General features: G+C 36.9%; 1 protein-coding gene across 1 annotated transcript in view; it reads left to right on the forward strand.

Annotated features, from left to right (window-relative positions):
- The window catches only part of adam19a (ADAM metallopeptidase domain 19a), a 438676-nt gene that overhangs the window by 176927 nt on the left and 249192 nt on the right, over positions 1-12557 (forward strand). Inside the window, exon 3 of the mRNA XM_030162481.1 lies at positions 6085-6161. Within this exon, the coding sequence (XP_030018341.1) occupies positions 6085-6161 (77 nt within the window). The remainder of the gene's footprint in view (positions 1-6084; positions 6162-12557) is intronic.

Raw genomic sequence — 12557 nt, forward strand, 5'->3', positions numbered from 1 at the left:
CACAGACACATTCTGACCCCATACCCACTCCCCCTAATGGCACCCACACTGTTTAGAGCATCAGTGTCACTGTCTCTCCTCCAAGTACTTCTTCATTATTTGTTTTTTAAACATTCTTTTAAACTGAAAAATATTTGCACACTCTTTTAATTCATCTGCTAAACCACTCCACAGTACTACAGCACAAGGCAATGACGTGCATCGTAAAATCCATCTGGCTCCATCCAAGCAGAGCTTGAAAATTGTTCAGTTGCCATTTACACTGAAACAGCGACTGAAGTAAAACATATAAAATCTTAACCACTGTAACATTTGTCACTCGCCCACACGATGCTGCTTTGTACTTGAAAGCGACTTGGAAAAGCAGTGACACTGAAAACACAGAAAGGACAGGGAGGGAAATTCATTTACTGGCATTTTGTTGGTTGTTTTTAGCAGGACTTTAAAAGCACGAGTATGCATACTAATTTCTGGTGTAATAACAGTACTCTACTCATCACTCGCTGTGAACCCACCATGGCCTAAGAGGTTTTCTCAGCTAGAGCTGACAAAGAGTTAAAATCACACTGCTGAAATAAAACGTGCAGATTGCATCATTGTGTGCAAAATGATGCTGCCATACAGATAACAATTAATGCCACTGGTTTCACAGAGGGATAAACATGCACTTCACACACATTACGCCATGAGATGTTCCTAAAGTCACATTCCAAGTGTGATCACATGTGACCCCATTTGTTTTTGCACATACAAATTCATACAAGTGCAGTATTGGCTTCAGGTTTTAACATCACACTTGGACATTGAATACTAGACCATAAACATTACATATTGCACAACATGAAGTCAGATGTCAAGTGCACACAGAAATGTTTCTCTTTCTGAAAACAGTTTGAAAACAGTTTTACAGTACGCACTGAACAGGAATGCTTATGTCCTTGAAACTTAAGTTTAATGCACAAAGTTATTCCAGTCCAAAGTCAGTAAATGTCATCTGAAAACATTAGATATGCAGCAGTATCATCATTAAATGTCTACCACATCTAAAAGGATTACACTGGTCTGCTCAGGTTTTATTCATAAGAACAAAATCAAATGAACAACCTCTATGATGTGAATGTCTCCAAGTGCTAGAACATAGTGATGTAGTTCTGTTCTCGAGACCAATTTTTTTGTGGTCTCAATCTTGTCACGGGCTCAACTCATTTGGTTCCGGTCTTGTCTTGGTCTTGATTCTCTTTGGTCTCAGTCTTGTTTTGGTTTCGGACATAGGTCACGGTCTCCATGGGATTTGTTCAAAAACTGCATCCTCACAGAATAGTACCATTATTTGTTACGCACCCTGTTCAAATGCAACCAGTCAGATGCATCTATTTTAAAAACATGTTACATTGTATACATTTTCTCAGTGGACAATGCCAGCCCTCCACAGTCCACTAGTGAAACATTGGTCTCCAGACCAAAACTAGTCTTGAAACTGGCCTGAAGACCAATTTTTTGTGGTCTTGGTCTTGTCACTGACTCAACTCATTTGGTCTCGGTCTTGTCTTGGTCTCAATACCCTCTGGTCTCAGCAGGGTCTTGGTCTCAGTCTAGCCGGTAGGGATGGGAATCGAGAACTGGTTCTTTTTGAGAACCGGATCCCAGTAGCTCGATTTCTTGGAATCGTTTGCCTGCCTCGTAACGATTCTGCTTATCAATTCTGCCTTTGTTGCTCATGTGTGATGATGTCACACGTACGCTGCATTGTTTTGGTCAGATCGTAGACAACGTGGCGTTGAGGCAGAAACGGTCTAAAAAGACGACACCAGGTCCACTGGGAACACTTCAAAGCTTCCATTTCTTCAAAAGGGTGGAATCCCTCCAATATGCTCAAACATTTGTCCACAGCATGTGATTCGTTTGATTCGCTACTAAGCAGCGCTTGTAATATAGCAGCAGAGTGAACACCAGGCTGTCATCTGGGCCCGGTTCCGGTGCGGGCAACAAATGTGGTACCCCGTCAAATACAAGTTTCCGACGGTAGGGTAAAGGAAATGAGATGCACAACAATGGGAGACGAGCAGATTCGAACCGGTTCCACATAGAAGAAATGTGGCAATAGAGGAATTAGTAAAGTGTCTTTAGTTTCACTTTCACTGTACACCCCCTACCCCCCCTAAACCGGGCCCAGCATCATCTGTTATTATTATTTGTACATACTGTATACGTTATATTTTCTGTGCACAGACGGAAATATAAAATACAGTTAATGCAAACACACCCGTTTGTACTCTTTTTTTTTTTTCCCTCACTAAATGAGAATTGATAAGAGAATCAATAAGGAATCAGATCGATAAACAAAATCGATAATGGAATCAGAATCGTTAACTTCTTAGTGATTCCCATCCCTACTTGCCCGTCTTGACTACAACACTACTAGAACAGTCGAGTGGACCTGATCTTACCCAAGTCTAAACAGTGTTGAACCTCCTATTTACAGTCATTTCTAGTATAGGGAAGATGGACTCATATAATATAATACCCATGTGGTTGTACCCCCGTGTAGAGGTATGATGTATCCAATCCTGTTACTAGACTTTTTGGTGAAAAACAACATCATGTCATTGTTAATTTTAACAAGTCAGAAGGAAATGAAACCTGGTAGATTGTTGTGACTATTAACATGCTGCTGTCACAAGAATAGTTGTCGTTTCATTGATTTTACGACTCTGAGCTTTTGCGAAGTGTATATATTTATGATGTAACAGCTATACACTCAACATCCTCACAGTTAAGACCCTCCAGAGCCATCAGGATTGTCCTGATACATTGACATGATGTACCAGGGTACCCATGGCACTGATGGGAAAGGGTTGTGGGCAGAAATAGCATATTGTCTTTTAAAGCAACAAATGTTCAAACAGATCTGAAAATGAGGGTATATGGGCATGGGGGAATGAACAATCTGTGATGTATTTTGAGCTGAGACTTAAAATATATATTCTGGGACTTGGAAGACGTACAATAACTTGTTTCACAGGGGTACAATATGACCTCTTTAACTTTAAAGAGGCCAGATGAACTATACACATTTAAGTTACACTCTTTAGTTGTATGTTTCCAGTTTATAGATGTAATACAGTGTTACCTATGTCCCCTATTAACTCTACAGCCAAGGAAATGCCAGAAAAAGATGAAGTTAGAATGTTACAAATTACTGTTGCATTTATGTTGCGACTGCTACTAGGTTTCTATGGTTTAGCTACAAAAAAAAAACCTCCCCTAGGTTCAGGGAAAGAGCCTTGCCAGGATTAAAATGAGTGTTTTGTTAGAAAACTAGTGGACCTTCATAGTCAGAGTTAAAATAATAAACACATGGTTACAGTTACAGTGCTGTCATGGCTGATATGTTACTTTAGAAACAGGAAACCAACCGCTGTCTCCTGTATTATGGTCCAAGGTTTGTTATCTGGAGTGCTCACCATGACCCCATGTCAATGCAGATCTCTATCCTGAGTTCGACTCCATGGTCTGTGTCTTTGGTACTGAAGTCAGACTAGCAGGCATGCAGTGTCACTTGACATCTTTCAGACCAAAACACACAGTTGCACTTTTTATGGCAGAGGATTTTCTCTGTCGACAAGTGTAATGATTTCATGGTGCTTGTAAAGAGTTTACAGTGTTTCAGAGTCCTCTCTTCTCTGGTGCAGTAGTCATGACTCTGAAAATATAGAATGCATCATGGCTAATTTTTGTCTTAATCGTTATTGTTTCATTGCAGAAGCTTTCAAAAGTCTAGAGCAGGGGTGTCAAACTCATTTTCTTCTAGGGGGCACATTCAGCCCAATTTAATCTGAAGTGGGCCGGACTAGTAAAATAATAACATGACAGCCAATAAATAATAACAACTCCAAATTGTTTTAGTGCAAAAAATAACATTCAATTATGCCAATATTTACATTTACAAACTATCCAAACAAAAAGGATGTGAATAACCTGAAAAAAATGCAATTTGTTAAGAAATATAAGTACAATTTTATCAATATTATAACTCAACTTATCATTTATACATATGCATTACAGAGGAGATCTACAAAGGCACAAAACATTTAGTAACAGGCAGAATATTGCTAAAATTGCACTTAATTCTCTTTAGACATTTCAGGTTGTTCATATTTGTTCAGGTTATTCACATTTTATTGTTAAAGGATAGTTTGTTAATGTAAACATGTTCATAATTTAATGTTTTTTGCAGTAAATCAAAGGGGAAAAAATGATGTTGTCAGTATTTATAGGTTATTATGATATTATTTTTGAGTTTGACGCCCTAACTTTCACTTTGCAAATTCATCTCGCGGGCCGGATTGGAACCCTTGGTGGGCCAGTTTTGGCCCCCGGGCCATATGTTTGACACCTGTGGTTTAGAGGCACAAGTGGAAAAGTTTGAATGTTGTTATTTCTTCCTAGTAGGGTTGAAACATGATAGTCAGTTATGTTTTCTTTTAAACCGATATACCAACAGCGAAAATACAACAACTTGTCATTGCATCACGTAAGACCATGATAGATCCAATTAGATGTTGTCTCATCTCCCTTTCATCTCACTTCATATCAGTGTACAACTGCACTGAAAATCGATGCTTCAAATTGATTACAACAGTGTTTTGTTGCCACAGGGAGTAATTTCTGCAGCAGAGCTAATTGATTTCTAGTAGGCAGGTAGCTTGTACTGAAAACTTATAGGCTAAATTGAATTGATGACAACATTTAAACATTCTGCCACTATTAGATCCTTTTCACTCTTAGTGGTTATTGCCTTCTACAGTTTCCAAGAGGAAAAATGAAGGTGGGCCCCAAATGATTTCCTCCTGCATAATTTCTGGCAATAAAATAAATCACTTAGGCTTGTAGTTTTGATGCAAGTTATCCTGGGTCAACTCACAACTCACTGTCCACCTAGAAGTAGTCTAATACTCCTACAGTAAATCTACTTCTGCATGTGTCATTAATGGGACTATTTATTTATTTATTTATTTATTTATTTATTTATTTATTTATTTATTTATTTATTTAGCTTGAATAAGAAAAAAGTGGTGGTGGTGGGGGGGGGTTGTTTTTTTTTTTTTTTTTCAAAACTAAGGCTTGCATTTGAGGCTAAATTATCTTCAAAATGGCCTTAAGAACTACTGGGTTGAAGTCTTTGATACATGTAAACACCATGGTTAACTCACTTTCTCACAAAGACCCTTTCAGTATGTTATCTTACACACAAGAAGTCATTGAGACTTTGTGCTTTGGCCCAGAGCTGTTTTAAAAGCTATACTGATGTAAGTTTAATATGGTTCATCTGTCCAACAGATCATCTCTCTTTTGTGGGGTTCCCCAGGGGTTTATGATGGGTCCCTTGTTATTCAATATATACATACTATCTGCAATGCTAATCATGCAAGAACATTATACTAATTTTCAATGGTGTGTGGACAGTTTGTCGCTGTGGATCCCATTAAAGTCTAACACTGTTGATGCATCCTGTTGTTATTTTGGTGAAAAAGTGCTACCCTTATGGCACAAAGAAAATGAGGAATTAGACTACACCCAAAAAGACCTTCAGTTTTGGGGAGGCTCTAACCTGGGATTTTTCAAGATACTGTTTTGCTGCTTTTGACACATGAACTTGTGGTACAACTGTTCACTTGTTATGTAATATATCCCTGCGTCACTGCAAAAAAGAAAACAAACAACTGTAACTTAATATTGCCTAATATTATGGCTGTACATTGAACGCACCAGGAACTAAGTAGGAATATTCTTTTTATCTCTTTCAATGCACCACTGAAATGCTCACCAAAAAGTTTTTTTTTTTAAATACATTTTGGAAATTTCTTGGAAAACGTTGTGGAAATCGTGTCAGATTTGTTGAAATTACCTGTCAGGGTCAACTCCTGAGTGTGTTACTGACAGAGTCAACTCTCACCTTAAATGGAGCCAGAAACACCAGCTTTTAACACTGCTCCTTTTAAAGGCACTTAAAGTTAAGTGTTCCTGTTGAGACTTTTTTTTTTCAATAACACAGACTTGACCCGATCTCTCTTCACCCAACAGGAAGAACACCCAGTCAGAGGAGAAATAGTCCTCTCATCTGATGACCTCCAACTGGTGCTACAAGTGGAACGTAATCAGTGAGTATTGTTGCTCTCGGAACACCTTTACCACTGTCACACTCAATCATCTCCTTCATCTTTCACCTGAGAAGGAAGGATTAATTGAGAGAAAATGTAGAGTGATGTGATAATAAGGGGAAATATTCAATCATGTCCTCACATCCTCTCTCTTGGCTCTGTCAGAGGTTTGTGATTACCAACTGTTTCCACATCCTGAAAGTTTATTAAAGAGTGAATAGATGGTTGTAGGATACAGAAGCCAGAAATATAAACATGACCATGGTTAACTCACAAAGACACCTTCAGTATGTTTTTTGACACACAAGAAGTCATTGAGACTTACTACTTTGGCCCAGAGCTGTTTTAAAAGCTATACTGATGTTGGTTTAATATGGTTCAGCGTCCAACTGATCTTCTTTCTTTTGTGGGGTTCCCCAGGGGTTTATGATGGGTCCATTCTTTTTTTTTCACTTAAGTTTTTATAGAATCAAATAGAATAGAATAGACTAGAATAGAATAGACTTTATTTGCCATTTGCACAGATACATAGTAGTATAGGCGCATTGGAATTCTTGTGCGTTTCCCTGTGTCAGAAAAGGAGCTAAGTAAGAATATGACAAGAACAGTCAGATACCAAAACATAAACACAGCTAAAACATATAAACAAAAAACAGTTATTGCACATACAGCTCAGATACACATTTGTAAAGTGGAGACACCTTTGTAAAGTGCAGAAATTTTCTACACATATATTTAACAAAACAACAAAAAATGAGCAAACCAACATGGCTTGGATACATTACACACATTTCATTACATTCGTATTATCCAGTCTTTCCACCATTCTGAGCTCTGTAAACAGTCCATTTATTCCGCTTTTTGTTCATTTTAGCTTCCTGTACAGTAGTTGCAGTCTATGAGTCACCCTTTCCATAAGCTATACTGATGTTGGTTTAATATAGTTCAGCATCCAACTGATCTTCTTTCTTTTGTGGGGTTCCCCAGGGGTTTATGATGGGTCCGTTCTTTTTTTTTTTTTACTTAAGTTTTTATTGAAATTTTCTACACATACTGTATATTTAACAAAACAACAAAAAACAAACAAGCCAACATTGCTTGGGTACATTACACACATTTCGTTTCATTCGTATTATCCAGTCTTTCCACCAATCTGAGCTCTGTAAACAGTCCATTTATTCCATTTTTTGTCCACTTGAGCTTCCTGTAGTCGCATTCTATCGGTCACCCTTTTCATAAGCTACAGGGGTTGGACAAAATAATGGAAACACCTTAAAAAAATCAACAAAATATAATTTAATATGGTGTAGGTCCGCCTTTTGCGGCAATTACAGCCTCAATTCTCCGAGGTATTGATTCATACAACTTGTGAATTGTTTCCAAAGGAATTTTAAGCCATTCTTCAGTTAGAATACCCTCCAACTCTTTTAGAGACGATGGCGGTGGAAATCGATGTCTTACTTGAATCTCTAAAACTGACCATAAATGCTCAATAATGTTGAGGTCTGGGGACTGTGCCGGCCATACGAGATGCTCAACTTCATTAGAATGTTCCTCATGCCATTCTTTAACAATTCTAGCTGTATGGATTGGGGCATTAACATCTTGAGGTGAAGGTGTTTCCATTATTTTGTCCAACCCCTGTATACTGATGTTGGTTTAATATGGTTCATTGGTCCAACTGATCTTCTGTCTTTTGTGGGGTCCCCCAGGGGTTTATGATGGGTCCATTCTTCTTCTTTTTTTTTTTTTTTTTTTTTTTTAACTTAAGTTTTTGTTGAAATTTTCTACACGTATATTTAACAAAACAACAAAAACAAACAAACCAACATTGCTTTGGTACATTACACGCATTTCGTTTCATTTGTATTATCCAGTCTTTCCACCATTCTGAGCTCTGTAAACAGTCCATTTATTCCACTTTTTGTCCATTTGAGCTTCCTGTAGTCGCAGCCTATGAGTCACCTTTTCCATAAGCTATACTGATGTAGGTTTTAATAAGGTTCATTGGTCCAACAGAACTTCTGTCTTTTGTGGGGTTCCCCAGGGGTTTATGAGGGGTCCGTTTTTTTTTTTTTCCACTTAAGTTTTTATTGAAATTTTCTTCACAGATATTTAACAAAACAACAAAAAATGAACAAACCAACATTGCTTGGGTACATTACACACATTTCATTACATTCGTACTATCCACTTTTTGTCCATTTGAGCTTCCTGTAATCACAGTCTATTAGTCATGCTTTCCATTGTATATATTCCTTCAGTAACTGTAATCCATTGGTCCTGTGTTGGTGGTTCTGTCCTTCCCCAGTTCCTTGTAATAGCTTTTTTACAAGCCACTAAAAGTACCTTAACCATGTATATGTCGTTTCCCGCTGCATTTCCATTAGATAAGTTACACAAATACAGTACATCGCAGCACATTGGATTCTCATACTTTGATGGGTCCATTCTTATTCAATATATACGTACTCCAATATATATAATATATACAGAGTCAACCAAAATAATGTATACACACATCAGGAAAAGAAAAACTTGCATATTTCAATACCAAATTTATTTAGACATCATGAGATTAATACAAGTTACTTTTGGCCTCTACAATTACAAGAGGTGCTCAAAATGGTGGCCATTGGCTTCAGGACATTTATGTGTATGGCGAACTACTGCTTGGGTAACGTTGGCCCTTAGCTCTTTTAAGAATTCGCCATATGCTAGAACTGCTTACTCCTGTTTCACAAGCACATTGTGCAGTAGACTTCTGTGGCGAGCGTGCAAACTTTTCCAACACTTTTGCAGAGGAAGCAGGACTTGTTGCTGTATGAGGACTGCCGGATTTTCCTTTATGCAGATCACATACGGTACAATGTGTTTTGAACTTATCACGAATCCGTGAAATTGTCAGACATGTAGGAGGTTCTGAACCAAACTCACGCCTCTATTGTCTTTGGACTTCAACAACATTCTCAAATTTGAAGTACCACTTTAACCCTGTCATGCATGGATTATGAGAACCTTAATCAAGATTTTTTTTTTTCCTGAGTGTTTTTATTGCTCTTTAGGCATGGAAAAAAACAATGTGATTGATTTTTTTATGAACCTATTTACAGTTGTAAAAGCATGTGATTAATTTTACAAGCAAACCAACATGTATTTAGTGATATACTATGTGAAAACTATGAAATGAAAACATCTTTAATGCTGCTAATCTAATGTATTCTCACATTTTAACATACCTGCATGGAGATAATATTAAAAAAAAGAATGTTAAAAAAAATTTAAACTAAATTTTTAATTACAATCTAATAACAATTTGCATTTGTGCCGGCTGATGTGGAACTAAAACAATAAAATCCATAAATATACAAAAGAACACCTTTGAACAGCTGTCCACTGTAGTGACCACCATGCATGAAACAGTTAAAATAATCTTACTTTCCTCAATCAGCAACCTTTTGTAGCCGTGTTGTAGACGTCACTTGTTGATGCTACATTCATGAGGGTTATACCATCTGTGGGGAAAACATCATATAACATTACACAGTGTTATCATAATTTGATCAAACTTCAAAAGAGGTATCTATTTGTATGGAAGCACTCACAAATTAAATATTTATGCAAGTTTTTCTTTTCCTTATGTGTGTATACATTATTTTGGCTGACTCTGTCCATCTCCATTGCAAATCATGTAAGAGCATTATACTGATTTTCAATGGTATGTGGATATTTAGTCACTGCATATCACTGTTTATTTTTATTTTGATGAAAAGCTTGCAGCATGGTATTATATGAGTAAAAAACGTCAGAGGAGAATTAGTTCACGCTACAACCCTGAGAATGTAGAGTTATTCATATTTACCACCAGTTAGATAAATATGACTTGCTCTTGAATTGTAAGTGTAGCTGAGTGTTTGCTGCCTTTATAGCGATATCAGGGAACGTGTGAGTGACGCACCACAGGGCAGTGACGAGGAGGAAGGTTAATCTGAATGGGCGGCGAGCTCCACGGAGAGTGTGTGGAACAGGGTTCAAGGCCGGCGGAGGTTATAGTGTTCCTGTGATAACATCAAGGGGAGCTGCGTTTGATGCCTGCACATTAGCCAGCAACGTGCGGAGACTCCTAAGGTGGACCATTTAACATGCTCATAAAGCCCAGAAGAGAGGAAAACATGTCTGAACACCTCCACCTTCTAACCTAACAAACAGATTCTCATTAGACTGTAGACGTGGTGCTTTGATTTCATAGAGCAATATCAGAGAAAATTAAAGTTAGCGCAGATTAGTTCTAGTGATGAGCCAAGTATATAATCAAGATAGATGTGTATCTTTTAATTGTGTTGCCTTTGTTTACACATTTTATTAAGCACTTTTTTTCTATCAGGAACAATATTACAGCAATATGACCGAAATGCGAAACGTTCACAAATCTAATATAAGATCCCCTATATGAAGAGTGATGTTACCACATAAACCACATATGGACAAAATACGACCGCATCTATCCATCCCACTGTGTCTTCAATGGAAAACAATCCAACCCCAAAAATCAATAAAAGCCGACATTATGCTTCATCGCATGTATGGGTTCAAAGGCAGCTTGTCGAATGCACTAAGGGAGTATGGCAGCACTCAAGGAATACAACATCAAGATCTATTTTTTGACCCGTGCACACTGACTTCGCCAAATGCAGAATATTTCCTATAAACCTGTCAATCATCCAAGAATCAGCAGCAAAACTTAGCCACATGCTGTCATTTGAGAGCAAGATGATGGTGAATAATTTAAACACTGTCCATATTTATAACGTAACACAACATGCTTCAGGGGAAACCTCCGCTGTGGTGTATATCAGGTAATTAGCAAGTCGAAGGCTGATTTAAAGGATGATAGTTAATTTAAATGGATTTGTTTTGTGTTATCTTTTCAGAGTTTAGCAGAATTTAGCATTCTCCAGTCATAGATGTCATATAGTTATGGTAAAGAAAGTGTGTCTTTGAATCAAGCAGGTATTGTAGCCAGAAAGCAATTTCTAAAAATCAGAACACATCTATAACATTGGGAAAAAAATAAATAAATCGAGTTTTCACATTCTGGCATTTTCTTCCCTAATTTTGCTCCTGCAGCTTTGAATAAACACAAAAAAATATTGCCATGGTTTATCATTTTCTGATATAATTACCTTACAAAGTTTGCTGTGAAAGTGAAACATATTGATATTACAAGAAATCTACATATGGATTTAATAACTGGTAGCATTCACTAGTGGATGTTATCTTCTCAGCTGACCGTGTTCTTCATATACAGAGATACAGGAGATTGAGTTCAGGAATGTTTGGAAAAAGTCCATTAACTAATGATGTGCTGTTGTTGGAATAATCCCATAAGAACATGAAGAAAGCATCTCTAAATAGAAGAGATCTTTGCATTAAACAAAGCCTTTTAATGTTATACTGTTATGAAACTAGGCTTTAAATCAGTTAAAGGATGATAATTAATTTAAATGGATTTGTTTTGTGTTATCTTTTCAGAGTTTAGCAGAGTTCAGCATTCTCCAGTCATAGATGTCAAACAGTTATAGTAAAGAAAGTGTGTCTTTGAATCAAGCTTTGTCTGCAGGTATTGTAGCCAGAAAACAATTTATAAAAATCAGAACACATCCTCCATAACACTGAAAAAAAAAAATCAAGTCCATCTCTAATTCTGCATGTTTCAGTTCAGTTTTGTAGTTCCAATGTGCAGCTTTTCACTTCCACATTAAAATGAATAGTTTGCAGAACAAACATTTTTCTCTATCTTTAAGCCTGTTAACATATAAATGGCACTTTATGTCATTAAAATGCAGAGTGAAGAGTTTCTAAATTCTATTTCCATATGGACGAGATAAATGAAGACCATATAATGATGATGAAGGCATCTGTGCATGACTATTGTTGACTTGTTTAATGAACATGAAACATGAAAAATGAGACGTGTAGGTGTAAAAGTCAATGTATTAAATAAAATAGAATATAATCTAGGTGACATCTTCACAACTGTTGGAGATGATAAAGACAAATAGTAATTTATCCGTCATGAAAATTGTCTGACACTCTGTGTACACACCACATTACAGTCACAGTCCATAGTATGTCCCCTATGAGACAATATATTAGCGTCACGAACATAGATCCTCTGGGTTCACAAAGATAAGTTTACAACATAGAGAAAAATGTGGATGTATAGGTATATGAAAAATAACACGTGAAATGTGAATTCATGTATGTTTGCAATATATATATATCAGTTATTCTATATGTTCAAGTTAAAATATCATATATTGTATGTGTGTTTGTAATGATGTTTTCTTCATATGTATATATCCTGTATATAAAAATCATCAGCACATCAACATC

This window comes from Sphaeramia orbicularis, chromosome 18 (assembly GCF_902148855.1).
Source record: "Sphaeramia orbicularis chromosome 18, fSphaOr1.1, whole genome shotgun sequence".
NCBI lineage: Eukaryota > Metazoa > Chordata > Actinopteri > Kurtiformes > Apogonidae > Sphaeramia > Sphaeramia orbicularis.